Raw genomic sequence first — 25,634 nt, forward strand, 5'->3', positions numbered from 1 at the left:
AATGTTCCTGGGATAAAAAATTAAAGTGACCAAGCTAGTTTGTATAAAGGCTGACTAGGGTATGTTCATAGCTGTTCTTTTTATAACAGTGTTTTGTGCTGGAGAGCATGTTCCATGGGGATATCTCAAACTAGGATGATCCCTTCTTTCTAGCATTAATTAATCTTGCCTCCCCAAGTGATAAAGTTATTCCCATTTTTAAATCAGGAAATTAAGGCTCATGCATTTCAGTGACACATATTCAAATTCAGAAGAACATTTCTGTTTGAACTTGCTTTGCTTTGTTTTATCTGTCATGAGACACCCCCAGGTGGAAATTGAACTTTGGGGGGAAGGGGAGGGATAAAGGGCTAGTAGGTTCAGGTGAAGAGTCTTAAAATCTCTCCAAACACTTACCACACAAAAGGACATTTCAAGAAAGCACCTAGGCCATTAATCCATTGGCTCAAATATAAATGGTCTCCAAGCATCTAAGAGATCCAGGAAACCAAATGACTCATAAAATTCCAACGGCTTCTTTTAAACTTGAAGCCTCGTCATCAGACGAGATGTTTTTACAGTAAGGTTACATGTCCATATCAAGTATTGGCCAAAGGATCCAGCATACTCTTTCCCATCATGGAACTGCTACTCGAGGATGCTTCTGCAAATCAATTTTTGAATGAAGGCCAACACCAAAATTCTGACTGGCCGGTATTCAGATCTTCTCTTTTCACCTATAGCTACTACACATGGCAGGCACAGACAAAAAAGGACAGCGGAGCAATGGTCCCATCTCGATTACTGTTCCAGCGGCTATCAGTGTTTTTTACCTCACAAAGTTGCCATCACATATACAAGTCGGAAGGCTCCTTGTGGCAACCTCATAGACAGGGAACCTACTGTCATTATTTTTACCCATTTGTACCAAGTTTCCTTGGATGATAGGCCAAGGCCACGCAACCGGGTTCTTAGTGGGACTAGGACCTGAAGACGGGTCTTCAAGCTCGTAATTCTGGGAACTACCTCCTTATTTCTATCGTTTCCAAACTATTGTGGGAAACATGGGTGTATTGTTAGATTCTGGTAATTGACCAAATTGGTAGGCTTCTATAACTCAAATGAAGGGGATCCATGAAAGTAACAATCATCAAAACAATTCAAAATGAAGTAACAATCTCCATTGTACATCATGAAAATCCCCAAAAGTCTCGGGGATTTTCATTTCCTTACTCTGATCATGTGGAGTTTACATTTAGACCGGATTTTTCATTGGGAATTTGTAATATTATGTATATTTTCATGTGGCTTTGCCACCATCTGGCTGCAAGGCCTTAGACAAGTCATTAGTCCTCACTGTACCTATATGACCTCCTCTATCACATGTGGAGGGTTGACTTCCCCTGTCCTTCTAGCACTATGGTTTTATGATTCTCTTTCTCCAAATGGGGAGGAAGCTTCCTGAGGTGAGAACAGCATATCCATCTGGACTTACCACACTGTAGGTATTTAATTAATGTTTGATGATGGCTTTGAAAGACATATTCTCACACTTAGCTTGAATGGGGTTCTAGAAAATCATTATTGACCGCCTTGTTAACAACCAACTGTCTGTAGTCTACATATGCAATTTTCCTTTATATCAAAAAAACTTCTGCTTCTGGTGAAGATGAAGTATCGCCCCTTAACATCAGTTCTTTTTCATGTTAATACATTAGCAACTGGTATCTTGTTTGTACTGTAACTGACAGAATAATGTAGGGAAAGCATATAAGTATGAAAAGGGGTTAGTTAGGTAACATTGTATAGGGCATCTTCAAAACAACAGTTCTGGTATTTCAAATGTCAAGCTAATTATCAGCACTGTTTAAATGCTATGATAGGCCATTTTTGCAAATGCTGAAATTTTCCGGCAGGTATGGACATTATAAAAATGTCACGTTTTGCTACTGTTCTGTTACATGTCACCAGAATATGAAAATCTGAATGAAAAAAAAAAAAGTTATATCAATAGACAATAAAGAGAAGCCATTATTTGTTTTGCATATGATTGTAAAATTAATTGGTATCGTGATACAATTTAGAGTATTGTTTACTTAGAAGGAAGAATAGAGAGGATTTAATATAATGCAATCTGGTGAAGTGAAAATAATGCTTATTATAGATAAACTATGAAGCCTTTTAAATATAGGTTTTTAGTAATGCATATTCAGATATATCTTTCCAGGCCCATTTGCTATAAAGCAAATTTAAGTATCAGCTTTATACCCTTTGGTAACCCCATATTACACATACAGTTTTAGAGAAAATGAAACTTTAATATGATTCCACATAAAATGGTGAGCCATGCCAATAATTCATATGCACTTCATATGCAAATAGTTTTATCTTATCCATCAATTATCATGTAAACATGGTATCACATGACAAATTTCCCTGCAATACAGTACAGTACCTGTATATAATTATGGGTGCGTTTTGCCAATGCAACTGTTACACAGAATTGTAATTAATTCCTCTGAAGATTACTAGGAGAGTTTTGGATACTGATGCTGTTTTTGGACATTTATTACTGCTCTTTAGTTGGCTTTTTGCTGTGCCTCAGAGACAGATGTAAAATTAGTGTCTATTTTGAGCCAGCAAACAGTACATCTTTCCTCTTGTTTATTGAATTGCCGAAAGGAATTCTTTGGGCTCCCACTTCTTTGTGGTTTTGAAGTAACTGTCTGTTTTTCTGCCAGCCATGTAGCTCCAGTACATGTATAAAATTTTGCTGAGACTCATGCAAGGGGTGGCTTCTTTGACCTAACGTAAGGATGGAATAGAACTTCACTACCTTATGTAGGCGGTTCAATGCTTTTGAAAGCTGAATAAAACATATGTATCGTAAGTTCAAAAATAGACACTAGACTAATATATTCTGCCCAATGACCCTCATTTAAACCAGTATACGTTAGTTATTATCCAAAATTGAATCTCCTCTTTGCAGAGACAAAGCTATGTTATTAAGATCTCTTATTCCAATGGTGATGATGGTGGGCAAAGGATGCAAACGAGAACAAATGGGAAAATGAGCTGATTTTATTTCACAATGTAAATGGGGGTAAAGCCATCCTGGGTTGGCCATTCCGTAGTAAGAATATTCTGTGACGAAAATTTCCCCAGTAATTACACGAGGCAAATATCCACTGACTAGACTTGAAAGAAAAAATTTAAAGGAAAATCCTGAGGATTCAGACACAGGGAGGGCTATAGGTGAGCACGCAGCACGATGTCCATATTCATGGACTTAATTCTGATTGTCAGAAGGTCAGCCAGAAAGAACAGGATGAAAGGGTCTACTCTGAATTCAGATATAAAAACTAAGTTTGTTATGACTTGTTTTCACCTGGATTTAAAAAGGGGGTGGGGGGGATGGTAGGAGTGAGATACCAACACAGTGGCTATGGGAACGGATATCCTGGTGAAAATAGCCCTGGAAAAGATGGCATACTGCTTCCGTAAGTGAACTTGACAGCGGTTATTTATTTAGTTTAAAAGTATTTACTACTATTTGTGAGCGAGAACCCTAAAGGTTGTGAAGTATTGTTGGCCTGTGAAGGTGATGGATGCTGTCCTCCTGACCCTATATGGTGAGACATGACTTCATTGCTTGTTTAGATTGTTCTGATATTTGGGACTCCTCAAGGGCTGTTCATAAATCATTTATCTCTTCTTTTTTTCTACAAGAAAATATTTCAATTGTATTGCTGCAGGAACACTCACGTGTCACACGGGATATTGTGGTCCATGCAGAAAAAGACCTTAAAAGGCATGGTTTTTTTTCCAGGATAAAGGCCTTTTAATGCCTGTCCAGCCTTAGATAATTTTATTCACTCCTTCTGGACCTTTCTTTATTCCTCCTGTGCCCAGAGATCAGTTTTTAGGAGGTGGGTTGAAAGCTTCCCAGGCCTTAGGAGCTTTTGTTGTAGCACCCCCCCAACCCTCACCGCCCCCCCACCCCCACCCTGAACTCAGCGTTCAGAAAATTTGTAAAGAATCTTCTGCTTGTTGCTAAGAAATGGTTAAATCTCAGTCACCAGGAAAAAAAAAAAAGCAGCACATTATTGATTGTACTAAGGTATATCTGGACCACACAGCTAGAGCAGAGATGTTAGAATATCTCTCTTTTTGTAGATCTGAGGGCATTACCCAGCCTGAACTTGCCTAAGCCCTTGTGGTCACACCTCTTGAAAAGGTTTTGTTTCCCCCGTCAATTGGTATTCAAACCAGGTCAGCAGATTCTGTTTGCCCGGCTCCGCTGCCGTTTTCATTTTAATTTGCACCTGTTGTGCAGTTGTTCCGAAGGCAAGTGCAGACCCGCGGATTATACAAAGATCATATTATGAGCAGATATGCACGGTGTAATCTTTTTGTCCCCAGCCTCACATGACAAAAAAAATCTCTCTCTTTTTGTTCCTTTTTTACTCCCTGGGAACCTGTCAAAGCAAACAGATATGACTGACTAAAATTTGTAACTAGACATGTTTCCAGAATTCTCCAAAAGCATTATGAACCTGACACACAATCCTTTTCAATTTTTTTTTCCTCCTTTTCTGCCACTTTTGTATAATCCGATAGCTGGCAAGAGCCACTTGAGATAGCTCAGTTGATAACTTAGCGGAGGATTGCTTTATTAGGCGCAGAGAAATCAAAATGAACCTGAAAATTGTTTGCGCTTTTTTTTTTTCCATGGGCTTCCCTCCCCCCTTCTCTCTCTCCCTCTTGTTCCCATGATGTCATGGTTCTAACTTGTTTTTTTGTGTGTGTTTCTGGAGAGTTGGGTTAACAGTTCTTGGCAATCCTGTGTGTGCGTAACGGCTGGTGTGTTTCTCTAGCTGAGCTAATGCCCCGTGTTTATTACTCTAATCTTTCTTGTCTGGTGGTAAAGTGGACAATTTATGTACTAGCATGTAGGCCGAGAGCCTGTGAGGGCTGACTAATTCAGAAACAGCCACCTTCAATTGAGTTCACAGACCTTATTTACAGGCTGTCTATTTTAAGAAAAGCTACTGAGCATTGCTGGGACTGAGTGCTGCAAAAGCAGGCCGCCGGTTCTTGTGAGTTATTTTAACATTGGTGTCGGTCTTGACTGTGTCACTTTGAAATCTTCTGTAATTATGGCGCTATGAAGATGTCTCAATAGTAGTATTAATGGCCCAGAAGATATGGCTTTTCCTCATTTTCTGCTTAAAAGATTGGGATATAAATGGCCTTAGCACATGACGGTTGACGTAGAAGCAGCAGTGAATGTTTCAGATTGAGCAGGTTTGTGTCTGTGTTTGTGTATTGAGTAAATAGATGGACATGGTGTGTGTGCGTGTCTGTGGCTTCTAGGAATAAAACCACAGCTAATATAGTGAAGTCATGTCGTATTTATAGTACAACATTTTATAGCACACACGCCGTGTCACTAAGCTAATAAAATTGTCCCTTGCAGATCTATGTAATAAGTTTTTGTGGAGTATTGAAAAGTGCATATGGCAACGTGCCTCTTTTCATAGGCAATAGAGATGTATTTGTCAGTATATGCGCTACCGCTGCTTTTTAAACTTTCCCATCTTTTTATTAAAAAAACCCAACTCTTTAAAATCTGAAAGAGTGTGCAGCTGTAATTGAATAAGAATAAAAATGCTAAAACATGAAAGATATTAATTATATTTTCCTGACATGGTTGAGTAATTAAGTGATGAAAATATTAATTATTTTCCATTCAACTAAACAATTAGGGGCGACTGATATTTTTCAACCACGTGCTTAGAGAGAGCGTGTTCTGTGCTTTCTCTTCAGTGGTGAACTATGACAATGTAGTGGACACGGGTTCTGAGACAGATGAGGAGGACAAGCTTCAGATTGCTGAGGAGGACGGGATTGCTAACCCCCTGGACCAGGAGAGGAGTCCAGCTAGTGTGCCCAACCATGAGTCTTCCCCGCACGTGAGCCAAGCTCTGCTGCCCAGAGAAGAAGAGGAAGATGACATAAGGGAGGGTGGAGTGGAACATACCTGGCACAGCACCGACATTCTGCAAGCCTCTGTGGATGGTCCAGGTAAGCGTCTGGAACGACTTGGCCCCTTCCTGTGCCATCTTCAACTAATCTCTACCACCTAGTGGAACGGCCGTGACCAAATAATTAAAATATTTCTTTGCAGACTAGAGATACCAAAGCTGGTGACAGATTATGAAGTGATAGTAGTGTTATCACCTTACAGCACTAACATCTTAGGAAGGAATTATGTTTCAGTTGTGGTTCAAGTTGGACATGAACTACGTGTTATTTATTTATATTGATTTATTTTTAAATGTTTATTTTTATTTATTTTGGGAGGCAGAGAAAGAGAGGGAAAGAGAGAATCCCAAGCTGGCTCCAAGCTGTGAGCGTAGAGCCCGACGCCGGGCTTGATTCCATGAACCGGGGATCATGACCTGAGCCAAAGTCAAGAGTCGGACGCTTAACCCACCGAGCCACCCAGGAGCCCCTGAAAACATTTTTAAAATGCAACATGAAGTATTTGTACCCCATTAACAATTTATATAACATGATTAAGATCTAGGTTCTCAGGGTGGAAAATGGAAGCAGACATAAAATCTCACTATTGGAAAGGTTTGTGTGGCAATTATATAACAATACAGACCAAGTAACTGTCAGTTTAAGGTAGTTTCAGTGTCTGTCTGACACCTTTTATTGTAATTCAACCATCTAATCATTCCCCTTTGTTAAGTGTCAATGTGATTTCACACTTTCACCTGGTCAGGTAGCTTTCTTATTATTTAACAGTTAAGTACTTGATAATGATTCCTGCTGTTTGCTGGAAATCTCTAGGGAAGTAAAACCGCTCCAAGGTCAACTATCATAAAAATAAGGTAAATTATGCTCAAATCCAAATTTCAGATGCCACTCACTCTGCATATGGAACTGTCTTGTCTAAATCACGTTCCATCACATCGGATGGAACATCACTAAGGTATGAAATGATTAACAAAATCAGGGGGAACTATTCAGATGCCCATAAACTCCCTCTGCTCATCTCTACTCAGTGAGGTGGCTTACAAAAAAAAAAAAAAATAATAATGACTCTTCCAATTCCAACCACAGCATCTCCTTCATCTCTCTTCCCAAGACTCAATGAGAGCTGTCATGATGTACCCCACTTTGTTTTTTCCTCTCACGATATAAATAACAATAGCATTTTTATAAATAGGCCAAGTGGGTGGGGAAGGGAAGTAAGTAAGCACAAGAGTCTACCTATATGCTATTGTGATGTCGCGGACTGTAAAACATGGAACATAAGCAGGGTAATTGTTTGGTATACTGGAAGGAGGATCATAAAAGCACTTCCACTACTAAAGAAAATTAAATGTGAAAAAAAGAAAAAAAAAAAGAAAAACCAAGACCGATGGCAGTTTGAGTGTAGTGTATTTGTTTTTCGTTTTCCTAAATTAGTGTGCCAAGTTCTGTATCCTTTCTGTTTCCAATTTTGCTTTCGGTGAAGGTTTCTCGAATCTCAGCAATCCCACACATAAACATTTATCGTTATATCCATTAAGACTTAAGGTTTTAGATTTTCAACTATGAGGGAGAACTCAGCCAAAGATGCTTGAAAGATAAATACGTTTAATTAGGGGCAGAGGATGATCATTAAAGGAAGTCTGACTGCTGCAGAAGTCATTAACAATCTTAAATGAAATTTTTATTTTTATGATAGCCATTTACATGTATAATAAGAGCCAATGATTCTTGGGAGCAGTGTGACAGAAACAGAGTGTGGCGAGAACTCATGTAAGACATACTATTTAAATGAGCTGGTGTTAGCTATTCATATTTGTTAATGAACTAGATATGCAGGGCTATAAGAATGAATGTTCTGATGCTTTAAATTTTAATATCTAGAAATCAAGGGTAAGGACCAATTACTAGAATTTCCACCCTTAAAGGAATAATTAATAATGATCTAACAAATGTACGGCTCCAAACTTCTAAAAAAAAAGTTTAATTTTAAAAAACTAAGATCAATAATTGAAAAACAGCCAAAACAGCCATGGCAAGCTATAGTAGTTTGGGATCACGGCAGCTTTTTGTGCTGGTCATGGATCATAATTCTAAATGTTTTAAATATACAATAATCCATATGAATGCATTACAGACCCTGTTATCACCTGTAGTTAATGGTGCCTGTGATACAAATGAACAGGCTGTTCTTTGCTCTTACCTTTATGGTAAATAAACTAGCATTCTGGAGTCAGAATAATTAAATAAAATGTAAATCCCTAATGTCATTTGGCTATTTGGACCAAGAACGTTACCCGGCTATTACCTGTCTAGTTCTAATGATTAGTGATGATTTATTGTTCTTTTTTTTATTGTTCCAAAAGTGCTCTGATGTGGTGCCTTGATGTCTCATGAAAAGAAATTGGTCTTAAAAAGCGACTCATTGTTTATCCTGACTCTTAGATAACACATTTTTCTTCTGATAAAATATTTTTCTTATTTATTGTTCAAAACACACACTATAGACAATAATTCTAATTCTGGTGCTGTTTTATTTAGTAGTGTTTTATCCCTGGTGCCTGGCTGTCTACCGTCGTACCTCAGCACATAGCTTTACTCTGAGATAAGCCCCCACTCCTTCGCTCTTTCTCGCAGGCTTTCTGTGGTTTGTCTGCAGGATGCAGGTTTGGAACTGAAGAGCGCAGTGGAGTTCTTACTGTGCCTTTCCGGTTCCAGCACAATCAAAGTTTTGTGTTTAGAATTGTCCTTGACATTCTTTCGTCCCACAATGGGGTGGACACAGTGTGCTGGAAACCATGACATCATTATCATTGACACAGACTTAAATAAATCACCTGCATCTTGGCCTCTTTCTGCTTATTCAAGGATTCTTCATCTTAAGGAAGAAAGTGCTCTTTATTTTTACAAACCTTCATCCCAAGGGTGACTGGAGAATGCAAACTTTTACAAGTGTTTGAAAAACAAATATGCCGTGTGGTTTTAGACACAGTATGCTGAGTCAGAGTGGTCTTGGAAAATGTTTAAGGTCAGGCGTGAGGCAGAATGACAGCCCGGATTGCCATGAATTCAGAGGAGGGATTCTTAACCGCCGTGTCATTGTGGCCTTCTGAATGTGGATTCACGTGAAACATAACCAAGTAGGCACGCATGTGGTATTTCAAAAACATACCTGAAAAGGATTAGTGTTCCACTGTAATAAATTGAACCTAATATTCCGAAGAGGAAAGGTTGGTGCTCAGTAAGTTGAGGCAAACTACATTCTAGGTAAAAGTGACACCATTTCAGTTGCATAATCTCCAGTGAAAGAGGGTTATAGCCAAAGTGTTACCACAGAACGCAACACCCACAAGGTGCCAACTACACATTTGTATACCCAGCGTTTAATAATTTGGGAAGCAACCACCTACTGTAACTTCTCTCTACTTTTTCATAAGAAAAGGACAATGAGGAAGGAAGTGCAACAGAAATCTTGAACATTACCACTATTATGCAAAAAAAAAAAAAAAATGCTGTTAACTGTTTTCCCCTCAGTGACTTGATCTCTCAGATGGAAAACTTATGATTGTTCTGACTCTTGGCTACCAGAAATCACATGAGATGAGCGAGGAAGAAACACACAAAAGCTATATTTATAGCCAGCTCTGAACTTCTCAGAAATACCTTAATTTAATTCCTTCCAGAGACTGATAAAAATATCGGATGAGGGAGCCTTTCAACCGATCAATTATTACAATTGACAATACAATATGGCTATATATTGAACTTCCAAATGGTTTATGCAAAACGTCCCTATGAAAATATTCCTTAAATGAGAGAGAAATCCAGGGCCAGGGACGAGTGTAAGAGCTTACAGTTTAAACAAATACCATTCAAATCATCTGACTGTTATGGGTAGTGGCATTAAATAAGCATCTATTTATACATCTGTGTATTTTACCTTAAAAGGCCCATGATTTTTTTTAGTTCTGATAACATAAACAGATAGGCTGCAGGGTACAACTTGTAAAACATATATTTTAATTTTGCTGCAACATTTGCTAGAACCTGTTTTTCTACCAGATAATTATGACTAGAATGTGATAAGCAAAGAATGGTCAGGATAAATTTGGGAATCTACAGAGTCCTATTTATAAAGTTTCTCTGGTTTTAAGTCAAATGATGATCAGAGAGATATTTATCCTAGATCATGTTTGGTTCTCATTAGCCTTGTTGTTGTAAAAATACAACTTTTTAAAGTCCGTGTTTAATTTACCGACTTGGAGGATTTTTAACTGTCAGCTGTCCTTCTCTGCCCTTTTATATACTCTATAATTTGCAAGGCAGAACATTCGAGAGCTCTCCTCTTTTGCCAACTCTCCCTAATTCAAAATCTTGCCATTTTGGAAAATAACCTTTTATCACCTATGAATCTTCAAGCTCCATGTTAACATAGTTTCATCTTCATCATTGAGCTCTTGCTGCATCTATACATTTTTCTTCAGAAAATGACTGCAGTTATATACTGGAGCATAAATGATAAGGAAAAAAGGTATTTATGGAAGGGTAGGGAAAGGCTTAAGGAAGGTAGGTTTTAGAAGTTTATCTAAAACAGTGAAACAGGTGTTTTCAAGCCCTCTGGGATGTTTGTTTTATATACCGGGGATTTCAGGTTTTGCTATGTAGAATTAGGCTTTAAAAAGTTATGCCTGCACCGATTTGCCCCCATCTTAGCTCCTCCAAAGGGGAGGAAAGCATGAGATTCTGACTGGCCACGAATCACCCCGAGTTACCAGAGGCCCAGCAACTGCATGCCTCTTCCTAAGTACAAGTCCTTAGTTGCTTTCGTCTCGGATTGAAAAAATAATATCTTTGCCCCTGTTTGTCTCTAGAGCTGCCACCAGAAGAAAAGCCCTTCGTTTGCCCCAAATAAGCACCTCTGTTTTTCACAGCTTGCAGTAATGCTTAAAGTAAATAAGTTCTTGTGCAGCTAGCACTATTGGATTCATTCAATTGCCTGAACAAAGCTATTGTTTAGAGGTTTACAACAAGCCTTTTCTCTGTTTCCTTTAAAAGAATCTTCCTTGTTCCTGTGGTTGGCATGCTTAGTATAGTAAGCCTTTCTCCAGTTTTCAAATGCTAAAGATAATTTTCCCCCACAGAAGAAATGAAGGAAGACTATGACACTATGGGGCCGGAAGCCACGATCCAGACCACAGTTAACAATGGTACAGGTAAGTTGTGTTTACCACGCCAAGATCATATTTGTCCTGTGTCATGTGGATGGGGTGAGTCGGGAACAGAAACCCAGGCCCATCCCTTTCTATCTCCATGACTTACAATTAAGTCAGACATTACAAGTCTCCTGTTTTGTTTCAAATCAGAGTTCTCTTTTTTATTTTTATTTTATTTTATTTTATTCAGCAAATATATCTTTCACTCTAAAATCCCTGATTTGCCTGTGAAAGTTGAGAAAACTGAACTGGATAAACATATTTTTTCAAAGCATGAGTTGGGCAAATTTCTGGTCATAATTTTTATTTTAAAAGACTGCATAAATAATCTTAAAATTAGAATGTGATATGCCTCTTCTGGCCACCACTTGATATTAGTCATCGAGAATTCAAATGATATGCAGTAATTTAGATTGTAAATGTTTTTTCAGGAAGACAAACCAAATTTCCATGTACATTCCTCACAAAAATTGATCATCTGAGTTCCTTTTTCATCTCTCCTCACTGTTAATTCTCGGTACCCTCCACTTCCTCTAAATAATGTTTTCCAGGCAGAAGTTTTATAGAGAATTGACAATTTCACTTCTTTTTAATGAAGCTAAAAAAAATTGCAGTAAGAAAGCAGCAAACAGTGTTTTCTGTTACTCTGCTCCTGCTGGAGACTGGGGTTTCGGGACAGTTGTGACATTGCGTGTTCCTCCCCCAAAACTGAACAGCGTCTCTCTTTGCATTCTCCTGTCACCACGGCAAATGTACATCAACTCACTATGTTTATCTCCCTTTTCCTGGATAAGGCTAATTATTTTTGGTGTTATAAACAATCCTTTACACTGCCATTACAAATATTAACCTAGTGCCCTGGAGAAGGTTATTTCCCAAAACAAAACAAAACAAAAATCACATAACTATTTCCACTCAACTCACCAATGAGAAAAAAAGTCACAGTTTTATGAAGTTTTGAAATGTAAATAATTCAGATGGTAGTCACAGTCCCCCTGTGTTGAAACACATCATAATAAACTGCTCATGCTATGCTTCTAGTTAGAATGTTCTTATTAATCACTTACAAGGGACTAATTCACTTTCTTGGGTATAAAATAAGAGAAATAATGAACAATTGTTGTAATGGTTCTTTCACTTCAGCATGTCAATGTAAGGTACAAAAATGAGACTGCGCAATATGGGATTAGGAAAAAGGTATAGAATTAGGAAAGAGTAATCCTAGGGTTTAGGTATAGTTCTGGCAGTAACTAACTAGATTGTGACCTTGAGCAAGTCAGTTACCCTCCTTGGAACTTCATTTCCGCACATGAAAAATGAATAGATCACACGAGCTGCTTCTAGAGAATATTTCTATTTTCAAGGTTCTCTGTTGCAGGGTACATAAATAGCCATATAAAATAGAGACAAGACATACTAACTTCATGTAAAAACATAATAATAAAGAGACACCATAAATTAGATACTTTCTAAAATCTCCCAATTCATGGGATCAAAAATGGCTTCATGTTTCTTTTCCTTAAAGATAAATGTCAAATTTCAACTTCAAGCATAAGTAAACACTAATTCTTATCAACTTTTATAGACATTTGAAGTGTCACGAAAGTAAATTTATACCCCAAAGTGACAATTTACTAGCTGTGTTATACACTTGAAGTCTAAAGTGAGATTAGTAAAAATTATTCCTGTCCAAAAGATTTAAAAATCAATTATGAATGTTGTTTTACCTGGCTTTAAGATCTCTTTTTCTGATGCTACTTTCTCTTCCTTATAGTTCATATGTATTCATATGTCACTAAATAAATGAATAAGTATTCACTGAGAATCTTCTATGTAGTCACCATTGGTGCATGTGTGGTCAAAGATGGGTCAGGAAGTCTAAGCCATTATTATTTAATTTGGAGGACGAGACTAACATACAAGAAAAAACAAAAAACAATAAGAAAATATGTGATACATATGCAACAAATGGCAGGAACTATAATTATTTCAAATCACAAAAGTGGGAGAGATCTTACAGGGTGAGCATTCAGAAAAAGCTCCATGGCAGAGGTGAAATTTGAACTAAGTGTATTTTCAGTGGTCCCAGAGAAGTGAGGAAGGACTTTCTAGCAGAAGAATCTGTGATACAATGAAGGACACTGTGAAATCTATTCAGAGGATAGTGAGTAAATGAAATGGATTCACCTGAATCAGAGGGTCCTAGGAAGTGATTCGTGGGAAGTAAAGCTGGACGTTGAAGCTGAAGCCAGCTGATGAAGAACGTAAAGCACCAGACCAAAGAGTTTGTGTCATGTCATACTACCATGATTTCTGTGGGGGAAAACCAGACTTTTAAGAGATCAACTGGAAGTCATTGTAGTTACTCAGGTATGAAGTGACAAAAAGCTTGTCCTAGGCTGGTGACAGTGGTGAAATTAGCAGCCTGGTTTCTTAACAATCAGTTGAATCTCTGTTTGATGGAATCAAAATGGCTTCAAAAGTACACATCTCCATGTTTAGAACATGGCAATATTTGCTGTTTTTAGATAAAAAGAAGGAGGATCCCATTTTGAGAAGACCTTGAGCTAGTCTTTAGACATAAGTATCTTCATAGAAAAGTTATATATGGATGTGAATATGAGCATGTTCATTGGAAATGAGGAATTGAAACACAGGAAGTCAGGGCTGGAGATAGAGATTTGAGAGCGATGCAAATATATTCCGATACTTTTTACCATCATGGGACTATGAAACCAACAATTGAGAGTGTATTTATTGAAACAGCTAGAAAGCTGAGGCCAGGGTTGCTGGTGGGCAGGGAGAAAAATCAAATTCATTGAAAGAAAAAAGATTAAGATAGAGAGAAAAAATTAAACAGCCTGAAGGCAAAGATTCAAAAAGTAGAGAATGGTCAACTCAGTCAAAAGATTCAATTAATTACATTTGAAAGAGTGCTGAACAAATACATTGGACTTGCTAATTATGAATTTCCTGGTGACCCTCAGTTTATAACTCTGCCCTTTTAGAGAGTAAATGTGTATTTCTTTATAACCATTACATTTCCCCAGAATATTTTCGGTTGTTAAAAATGTGGAGAATTGAAATAAGACATATTTTCTGGTTGAAATTGCTTATTAATGGGCCATCTCTTTGTCTCCAGCCAAGTGCTGGACGATCCAGCCATTGGCTGACCTTCTCTAGCTATCCCAACCTATAACGATATCTTCTTCCAGTGAGTGCTCATAGAACAAAACACCTAACCCTGCCATAAATTCTGTAGTGTGTCATTCATTAATGTACTGTCTTTTCCAACTTAGACTGAAAACTCCAAGAGCATGGATTGTTTCTTAGGCTACCACATTACCTATAAGAGAGGCTTACATTTTTTTTTAAAATTAGATTTTATTTTTTAATTTTTCAAAATCTATTGTATCTATTTCTTAATGTACAAGGTTATATTAGTTTCACGTGTACAAAATAGTGATCCAACAATTCTATACATTACTCAGTGCTCATCAGAATAAGATTCACTCTTAATCCTCATCTATTTCACCCATCCCCCAACCCACCTCCCCTCTGGCAACCACCAGTTTGTCCTCTATATTTAGGATTGCCTTAAAATTATCAGGCTCTCAATAAATATATTTTTAATGAATAAATATGGAATTGATTTGATAGCGGATACCATTCTTCTTTTTTAATTAAAGTAGAACCAACAGACATTGGTTGGTTCTTTTTTATGTTTTAATGTTTATTTATTTTTGAGGAGTGAGGTGGGAGGGGTAGAGAGAGAGGGAGACAGAATCTCAAGCAGGCTCTGCACTGTCAGCACAAAGCCTGACGTAAGGCTGGAACTCACGAACCATGAGATCATGACCCCCAAGCCAAAATCAAGAGTTGGCCACTCGACCATTGAGCCACCCAGGCATCCCTGGAATAGATAAGTTCTAAACAGGTTAAGCAAACTTTCTGATAACAAGTGTTGTTATTAATGGGAATAAGTTGTGAAGGAAAGACAAAGACAAGGTCTCTAATAATTTTCTCTGAATATTCAACACACAAATTTCATTCCCAAATAAAAATAAGGAAAATACCTCTGAATTTCCTTCTCAGTTTTACATATCTATTAAATAGCAAAAATTAATTAAGTTCATGGAAATGGATAGAATAGACCTTTAGAATCTAAAAATGTCTTCTTCCTAGTATATTCTGCTGAGTTTAAAGCTGTAAGAAACAATGGAAAGAGTTTAGTTGAATTCAATCACAGAATTCTAAAATTGAAAGCTATACTATACAACAGTTTCTTAATTGTATTTTGATAGTTGAGGAAACCATAAAATGTACCAAATAGCTAACTGGTTGGCATATTTGGAAATAAAATCTAAATTACCTGACATAACCTTTCACTTCAGAAGGATTTTTCACCACTCTGAGGAGCTATCCTGATAGAAACTATGCTTTCATCTTTGACTCTTAACATGCTTTATCTAATTGGTCATTGGCTTCTATCAAGTCTACTATCACAAATATCATATATCACTTTTATTTCTCCCCATCATTTTTTTTTTCACTTTCATGATTTAAATCCTCATCTTTCCTTCGAGCTATTATGACACCTTGTTAACCAGGCTCCATTTTAATCCCTAATTTCTTTAATTCATTCTTCACACTAACAAAGTTAGTAAGAAGCTGTTTTCCTAATACTTGGGGCAGGTGAACAATGGTAACTCATCTCCCACTCCACTGCATGCTCAACCTTGTGTGGCTCTCCACTGCTTTCAGACTGAGTTGGCATTTGAGTCAAGTTGACATCCTTTTGATCTAACATCATCTTGCCTGTACTACCACTTCCTAGTTTATATTTCAATTCTGAAGGGCTGCTTACCATTTATACTCTTTTTGCCTTTGCTTATGATTTTCCACCAATCTAGAAAATCTGACAGCATCATATGCATTCTTAAAAGCCATCTCTACCAGGAAGCCATCTTATAGTATCCCACTCAAGATTAACTACTCATTCCTTTGAGTGTCTTCTATTGGAATGTATTAAGTTTTCTCTCATATTATACTTAGTCACCTGCAGGTATGTTTCTGCCCACTAGATTAAAAGCTACTTGAGGACCCAAATGGTATGGGGTTTTGGTTACTTTCTCATTACAGATCCTAAAATGGTCTAGGTCACAAAGAGTTTTTAAAGAAATCGAGGGAGTGAATGAGAGACAAACAACACTTGGACTTCCTTTCATGTTTCTAGGTTGAGATATTTTTGACACCTGACCTGAAATAACCAACCAGACATTGTCATCTCTCATTATTCTAATCTCCCAAATGAGAAAGGTTCAGTTACATTTGACAGGTCTCCAGCCCTCATGTCCTCCTCTGTTTGATCAGTCCACATTCATCCTATAACCCTTTTCTCATTGGCCAAACTTCTTTCTTAGAATCCTTAATTGCTTCTTAGTACCCAAAAGACAAAATCCACATTCTTCAGACCAGTATTAAGTGCCGTCCATTTCATATGAACAGTGTTCCATTCTCATCAGACCAAATCCTTTGGTAATATCAACAAAAAATCACATTTATACCAACCTCTGAATCTCTGCCCATGCTATTCCTTGAGATCCTAATATTTCACTCCCTCTCTTCAAGTTATCCAAACTCTACTTACCCTTCTGTTCTTCAGGGCCAGTTCACATTCCATTTCCATAATGTGGTCATTCTCAAACACCCTAACCCACATCAATCTCTTCCTTCTCTGAAATTCCACAGGCCTCCAGTGGACCCCAGTAATTTTAGCATGTTAGATTTTTTCCCTTCCTAATGTTTGCACCTATTTCACCTAGTTAATTTTATAAGGACAAGAGATTTCTTGAGCTGTAAAATGGAGGTAGATTATCACACTATCTACCTCATAGGATTGTTGAGGTAATTAAAGAAATAATGTATATATTAGCCTTAAGAAGGGCCCCCAAAATATTTGCTTTAAGAAAAGGACTATTCTTTGTTTGCCTCAGAGTGCCCAGTATGTCAGTTAACCCATGGTACATGTCATGACTGGTAATAATGAATGAATGAATGAATGAATGAATGAATATTTGGTGGAAAAGAAATGGACTCTGAAAAAGGAAGTCACAATATGGGAAAACATTCCCCATGCAGGGGATTAAGTCCAGTATCTTCAGAGAGTGAACCAGGATTTAAGTCCCTGAAATCAACTTGTTAAAGTCGAAGAAGAACAGTGTATGGTATCACTACATTTTTTTACAACAAAGTTAGATTAGCGGCATAGCAAAGCTGATTTTTAACAACACGAAGCACCGCAAATGCTGACTTACCAACTGTCTATATTGCATTTAATATTTCTACATTGGTCTTAATGTTTTTAAAATGAAGGAAAATTGTATGCTTTAACACATAAGACAAAGAATGCCCTTTTATAATGAACCTTACATCTGCCATATTTTAATGAGGTTTGAATTCAGAAAAAAAATTATTATGTAGAATTTTTGAGAGCATGTGGGAAAAAACCCCCCACTATTTTCTAAGAAGATTAGAGACATGGAAAAACTTAGGAGCATTATAAAGCCTACATGCTAGTAGTAACGAGGATCTATCTTAGGTGTTTGGTGATCATTAGCATTAATGCGGTTCCATGTGCATATCAAGACCCAAATAGGCCCCTGATGTTTTCCTCTTTGAATGTGTGTAAGTTATATTTATTCAGGCAATCTAGTACTCTAGTTATAAAGGGCTATTAATAACCACCTGCATCTTCTCTTCCTTTGCTGGGAAAAGAAAAGCACCTTACAACCTTATATCTAGAAACTGGGGTAAGGCCAATTTAGGTCTCCATTCTTAATCTTCCATAACACAGTAAAACTACTGTCCAAGAACTAATAACTACAGTCATTAAACATGCTTCCAATCTTTTAAGAATAATATAGGAATGCTTTTACACATGAAATGCAAATGTTGGTCTGGGGTGCTGCGTATTAGTCTAGAGTGAGATAAACAACATTTGAATTTTGTCTTTACCGATTACTACTTACATGAACTTGGCTGGAAAGATTTCTACATGAGTAAAGTGGAGACAGTGATTCCATATGTACAAAGTCTCACAGTAAGAAGTAAATGGCATATTATTTTTGAGTACCTAGCGCAATGCCTAACCTATACTAGATTTTCACCCTGCTTTGTATTTTGCCAGTGGGTTTGCATCTGCAGGTAAGCCTGAATCCGGTTTTATGCACTAAGAAATAAATGGATTCTGAACCTCCATCACACTGGTTCCTCATTAACTTCTTCTCTAGAAAACAAAATGCAATATTTAACAGATTTATAATGGAGGGACTAACTGGTCAATTTTGAGAGCTTCTGCCGATTAAATTCCTTTGACAGCTTAGAAAACCAAGCAGACAAGCTGTAGGACAAATGTCTTTTCACTGCATTTGAGGTCAAAATATGAAACTTAAGAAGGAATTGCTTAGTTTTCTATCTCATTTCATCTTTATCTAACATCCATTCTTCAGTGTAGAAGAGGATGTACAATGTTTGTGTATAATGATGAAATCTGTCAAAGACTTCTCCTGATAACTGACTAGCATCAGGAATCATATGTTGTTTTTCTTCCTGTCCTGAATGACAAACAAATAAACAAATAATAAAATGTTTCTCACCTGTTAACCACTAAGATACCTACATTTATTCTTTTCCGTCAGGGTATTTGTTGTGTGCAGCATTTGAACTGAGGTTTGAGAAAGAAACTGTAAGTAAATAGAAGATATAGTTCGTGTCCTTAAGAAATGCCAAATCCTGTGGCGCCTGGCTCACTCAGTCAGTACAACATGCAACTCTTGATCTCAGGGTTGTAAGTTGGAGCCCCACGTTGAGCGCAGAGCTTACTTCAGAATAAAATCTTTTAAAAAAATCGTAATGACATGAAAGCCAAATTTATAAATAAATAATTAATGGCCTCATTAACTATTCAGATCAATAGTCACTTAGGGTGACCCTACTAAGTTTAAGGCATTTTGTTAGACATCATGAAAGATACAATGAATAGTCACTGTCATTAAGGAGTTAACTTCAACTAGGTGAGTAAAACAATGGTAGATAAATAAAAAATGTGTATAAATTGCTTAGCACAATGTTAGACATAATAAATGTTCAGTTGTTGCTAGCCATCGTCGTTATTGTTATTCATAACTATGTGGACTAAGATATTTTATTTGGAATACAACAAGCTACGTAGGTTCAGGTAAAAGGTGTTCAATATTGCAGAGGTTTGGACAGTGTAGGGTCACATATTGGACACATGAGAATAGAGAGCCTTAGAAAACTGCAAAATTCAGATAGCGTTTTCATCAGGAAAAAGGCTTGTTAAACATGGCTCTGTGCAAAAAACAGGGATGAAGAAGGCTGAAAATGTAAAAGGAGACTGGGTAAAAGATGGAGTAAGTTATCAGTAATTGTGAGGAAGTAGCATTAGAGAGTAGCCTTGGCTGTGGGCAGAGGCACATCGCTTTCAGCAATAAGTTCAAAAGAAAAATGAAGAGTGATCGTAGAGATTCTAGTCAAATTTAAGGGTAGTTCAGAGAATCCACATCATATGGGTTGTGTGCACTCTTTGAAGTCAGTAGGAAAAGAGGTGATTGATGGCAGTGAGGGAAGGGAGTAGGGTTGGAATCTTGAAGAATGGATATTTAGAGTAATTGTAATGGACAATATATGGAAGTTCAATTCCCATCATAGGAGAATATCCCATTTGGATAACATGGGCTGAAACAAATCTGTATGATTATTTATGTTTCTTTAGACATTTTTGATACTCTAGGAAAGAATGGGGCTGGGTTTTTGTTTGGCAAGGCTAGAGTGACACAAGAATAAGGGACGGGGATGGAAATGCTTTCAAGCTCCAAGGTGAACTGAGGCAAATAAAAACAGACCGGCAAGTGAAATGGATAGGGAGACTGGTTATCACAATGAAGGACTGGCATCAGAGGAGTGAGGAACTGAATGCTGGGGAAGGGCAGAAGGTTGAAATCACAGAGCGGAAGTGTCAAGTTCTGGTTTGCAGGCAGGGCTGGAATGGTCCCAGGATTATCTCTGTATCGAAGTGTGGCCATCCCTGTTGTTAGAGAGACTCAAAGCCAGGATCCTGCTGGACTATCAGTTGAGCATGAAGTTTCCCAGAATGATAGTAATGGCAGCCTGGGGTAAACACAGCCATGGGACAAGTGTCATCTTACTTAAGCTATGCAAGTAGCATCCTAAACCATGATGGCAAAAATGGGTGGTTTAGGGCTTCAAAAAATTGCAATTACAAACTGGAGGGTTTTTTGAGGGTAGAGGTTAAATTTGCTCTACTCCAAATTCCCTCTAAATGTGCATGATGTTCGTATAACCTTGACAGTTGACAAACAGGCTGTTTGTTGCATTAATGAATAAATGAGTAAAACCAATAAACGAATAGCAAATTAATAACATAGGAACATTGGTTTGAAATGGCCATGTGAATTGAGGAGTATGTTGACCCATCCTCTTTGCTCTGTGAGCTTAGACAGAGGAGAGCTGGAGCGGCTGAGCTGGAAAGGACTGTGAGGGATGGGGTATTCTTATGAGAGGATGACACAATTTCATCTAATCTGAAGAAGTAGAACACATGTAGGAGGGTATCATTAAGCATGTGGGGGAATAAACAAAAATATATGGAATGGGAAAGCAAAAGGAACCATGAATAAAGAGTTGGGGTTGGTTTGTTTGTTTGTTTGTTTTTTCGTCTCTAGTCCTAATTCAAACTTGAGACATTTTTTATTTACTATCACCATAATAGTTATTCAACATTCACCTTTGTGAGGTGTTTCATAAAGTTATTCCATACTGAGCGCCTTTAGAAACATGATTAAACATAAAAAATATCTAAAGTAGGAAAATAAAATCATTAAATATTAAATGGAAATTGTAAATAAGCATCTTGAGTGGAGAATTTGAAGAACTTTGATGATGTTTTCTCTTTACCCCAATAGACTTGGATATGGATCGCCCAGTGGGGGGGGGGGGGGGGAATGAAACAAGCATATAGGATTCAGAAGAGCAGGAACTTGAAATGAAAAAGTTTAAAATTTCATCTTTTATTTATATTGAAGTCAGCATTCACCATGGCTCTCCCCCATCCTAATTTTATGGTGTTGTCATTTAGAACTATTTATAATGTCAGCTATGTTGTCAGCATCTAGGACCTCTTCAAATCATGTCAAATCAGTCAGGCATAATGAAAAACTGAAAAGATGGGGTTCTCTCTTGCTCATTCTCTCTTTCTCTCATACTGAGTCACTACGATACAGTGAAAAGAGTAATGGGTTAAGAGTCAGGATACACGAATGCTCCATCAAACTCTTCCAGAAATTATTTGTCTAACTTTTATGAACCATAAGCCTCATATATACCTTAGTTGTATCATCTGTTAAAGGAGGAAATTTTGGACTCCACCCCACCATACCCTTTCTTCTGATCAATTTTTACTGGGAAGCATGAACAAAGAAAATAAAGCACCGGCTGGGTTAGCTGGCATGAGAAGGGGACCGTCCTGCCTCATGGTATCATACCCAGGGCCCTATGTATGGAAGGGCTTTGACTTTGGTTTAATGTCCTGTTGTTGTCCTTCTGCTCGGGGCCCCGCAAGTAATTTGTCCTGCGTATAGCTCACAAAATGCTTTAGGATAATAGCAGAGTATAAGCCAGAACGGGAAGGGGTGGGATTAGAGATTCACCACCTGAAGTACCGCTGAGAAATGCCAGCTATGTCCAGCTTTACCAGATTCTTCTGAGCTGTCTCCAGAGCAATTGAAAGACTCTAGACCTAGACTGAAAATCTTTCCTGAACAAGAAACACCATGCGTCAAGGTATAACTCCCCTAAATTGGTGATATTAATGATAAGGTTAGGAGGGTAGCAAGTGGTTTGGCCTCTTTAAATACAAATTCTGTGCATCACATCATTCTCATAGAAGAAAGTGAGGAAAAGAGTAAGAAAGTTTCTGTACCATTATTATCCTCTTGGTTTAATAACTGCCAATTCCTCTTACTATCTTTACATGGAGTGTAAATTAAATCCTTGAACTTTCTAAATATTTTTTAATTTTTTGAAAAATTTATTTCAGTAATCTCTAGACCCAACACAGGGCTCGAACTCATAACCCCAAGATCAAGAGTTGCACGCTCCACCAACTGAGCCAGTCAAGTGCCCCTAAATTAAACATTTTAAATTAGCTAGCTTTCTCCTACGGTAACAGAAGCCATACAGGTTTGATCATAAGTTATTTCTCAGCAAGAGTTGAGTGGATGTGTAGTGTTAATCAATTGTGCAAGATCAGTTTATAAGATAATTCAATTAACACGTAAATACTCAACAAGGAGAGAGTTATACCGTTGTAAAGCATGTCGTTTTCTTCTTGCTTATAATATCTGTCACACTCTGATGTGTTGGAAGAGTTTTGCTATCCAGTCAGATATGTCATATAAATCCTCACTTGAAGATTGTTAGTTAATTCCATACAATATGTTTTTAAAAATAAACTAATGAGGGGTGCCTAGGTGGCTCCGTCAGTTGAGCATCTGACTTCAGGTCAGTTCAGGATCTCACAATTCTTGGGTTCAAGCCCCACCTCGGGCTCTATGCTGGCAGCTCGGAGCCTGAAGCCTGCTTCAGATTCTTGAGTCTCCCTCTCTCTCTTCTCTTTCCCAAGTTGCTCTCTGTCTCTCTCTTTCCCAAAATTATAAATAAACATTAAAAATAAATTAATAAACAAGTAAAAATAAAGAAATAAGCTAGAGAAAAAGAGAGGTTTTGAGGAGAGAAAAACAGATGTAGCACTTGGCAGGTTGGACCGGAGGGTCGTGTTCAGACCATAATCAGTGTGTACCAAGAAAAGCCTGTCACCTCCTGTCTAATGAATGCCATGGTTTTATTAGCTTTGTTTGCGATTAGCAGCAGCTCTCTCCACTTCACAGCAAGGGTTCCCACAAGAAATAACTGATATCCCAAGCTTCTTGAGTGTCTCCTTCATTCATTCCACAAACATTTAATAAGCACTGTTTTCCTTGTAATGTTGTTAGTGGTTTCCAGTCACCCCCAAAATCTTTTTTTTTCCCTAATATTTTCAGTTTTCTTTTTTTTTTATTTTTTTTTATTTTTTTACAAATAGTTTATTGTCAATTTAGTTTCCACATAACACTCAGTGCTCATCCCCAAAGTGCCCTCCTCCATGCCCCATCCCCCCCCCCCCCCACATCCATCAGTCCTCAGTTTTTGTCAGCATTCAAGAGTCTCTCATGGTTTGCCTCTCTCCCTTTCCCCCACCATTTCCACCCTTCTTCTCCCCCTTGTTCCTCCGTCAAGTTCCTCCTAATCCTCCTATACGTGCAAACATATGATATTTGTCCTTCTCTGCCTGACTTATTTCGCTCAGCATAACACCCTCAAGGTCCATCCATGTTGCTACACATGGCCAGATTTCATTGTTTCTCATTGCCATGTAGTATTCCATGGTATAGATAAACCACACCCCCAAAATCTTAATCTGTGTATATGTTGCCTACCTCAGAAAGCTATGTTGCTTTGAGTTCTTAACTGAAAAGAATATAGGTGGACTTTGTTAGGCCTAGCCAGTGAATAAAAAAGCAAATTGATTAGGGCAATTAATTAATTGAAAGTATGGAATTCTGAAACTTCAAGGATACCCTAGAAAGCACATACCAGTTCATTTTACAGATGAAGGTATTGAGATTAGGAGTCATAAGTTGCTGAGCCAAAATGGGTTGCCCAGTGATCATGAACCTGGTCCAGTCATTCAGTTATAGAGCGTTCACTGTGTGCCAGGCACTGTACTAGGCACTCGCACTGCAAAGCTTAATAAAACACAGCCTGCTCACAGATAGGTCAGTGAAAGGTGATAATGTGATGTGATAAGGTCAGTGACTGAGATATGCAGATGATGCTTAGTCAGTGCAGAAGGAGGTTATGAACTCAGGTAGAGATAGGCAGGAAGACCACGTGATATGGGACTAATTCTGAGCTACTTCCCAGAACCATGTTACTGAATACCTTATTTACCTGAGTGATGCAGATAATTGAATTCCCAGGACAGTGATCCTTAAACTGGGCTTGCATCAGAAGCCGCTGAAGGGCTTGTCAAAACACAGACTGAGTCCGTTTTGAACCAGTTCCCAGGAAATGCCCATGCTGCTAGCCTGGAGACCACGTTGTGAGAACCAGCGCCTGGAGAACACCCTTAGGTGTTCGTGCGTCTACAAACAGCATATAAAAAGAGCGCGGATCTGCTGGGCAAAATAACTTACTTTACAGACCCCTCTAAAGTATCATAACATAGTCTAAAAATCTTTTCAGTAATACACCAAGTCCAAAATTTTAAATTACATAGTAATGTGAAAAATCAATACACTTAAACTTACTTGAGATTTTTTTTCTTTTGAAGTCACGGATTCTGTACCAACACATAGCAGTCACTGCTGTCTCCGGGTTAGTAGTCTCTAAATCTTGATGTTCACAATCTTTAAGCCTCACTTCGAAATTAGACTGTGTCCCTGACTGGGCTGCTTCCTGCTGCTTAGGGAGACATTTGATCCTGCAGAGTACTACAGATTCCCATCCCCCTGTTCCTTGCGCCACTCTCTCTCCTAAAGTTCTTACACTTGGGGAGCTCCCATTGGCATCTGAGCACTCGTTCCCTGGAGAAAGCCGTGTTAGAGCAGGTGTAGAGAGGCAGGCCTGGATGCCATACTGGTTCCCAAGAAGAAAAGAACACTTCGTCTCTCCTGAGGAGCCTTCCCTGGCTCTTGCGCACACCTCTGTAGCAGCCGAGGCTCTGCTGGGCTGTCCTGGCTGTGTGCTGAGAAAAAGATCATCTTCCCTCATGGTTGTTTTTAGATATCTGGTGCCAGTATGTATTTTGGAAGTCTTCTACAGAAAGGCGCACATGCATTTTTAATGATGAAATGCTTATGTTCATTAATTAGTCAACTTTAAACAAAGTAGCTATGAGAATTTATATACCTCAACAAATGCTGAGTTCAGGCTTCTTTAAAAATTCAATAGAGAAGACTAAATTTAAAATAATTTTCTATGTTTTCTTATCCTCTAAAATGTCAATAAAGAGACTGATTTTCTAAGACAGAATGAACACAGTTACCTAGAGTTGTGGTTGCTTCTTCAGGTCTCTTTGCTTTGACATACGAAGTGAGTAAAAGTCAGATTATATGATATGTACATAATTTCTACGTTATACTGAGAATTACACACACACACACACACACACACTCCTCTGTTACATGTTTATATATTGATATGTGTGTATATTGCAGAACCACAAGCATTTCATATACATACCTCTAAATATGA

The 25,634-nt window shown here is 37.9% G+C and overlaps 1 protein-coding gene across 4 annotated transcripts in view; it reads left to right on the forward strand.

Annotated features, from left to right (window-relative positions):
• Positions 1–25,634, forward strand: part of ZEB2 (zinc finger E-box binding homeobox 2) — a 132,941-nt gene that overhangs the window by 82,949 nt on the left and 24,358 nt on the right. For 3 of the 4 annotated variants that reach the window (XM_039222117.1, XM_039222118.1, XM_039222119.1), the window contains exons 3-4: positions 5,809–6,066; positions 11,166–11,237. In XM_039222117.1, coding sequence (XP_039078048.1) covers positions 5,809–6,066; positions 11,166–11,237 — 330 coding nt within the window. The remainder of the gene's footprint in view (positions 1–5,808; positions 6,067–11,165; positions 11,238–25,634) is intronic. The other variant, XM_039222120.1, reaches the window with a different exon arrangement.

Source organism: Hyaena hyaena, unplaced genomic scaffold, assembly GCF_003009895.1.
Source record: "Hyaena hyaena isolate Hyena2069 unplaced genomic scaffold, ASM300989v1 scaffold_1055, whole genome shotgun sequence".
NCBI lineage: Eukaryota > Metazoa > Chordata > Mammalia > Carnivora > Hyaenidae > Hyaena > Hyaena hyaena.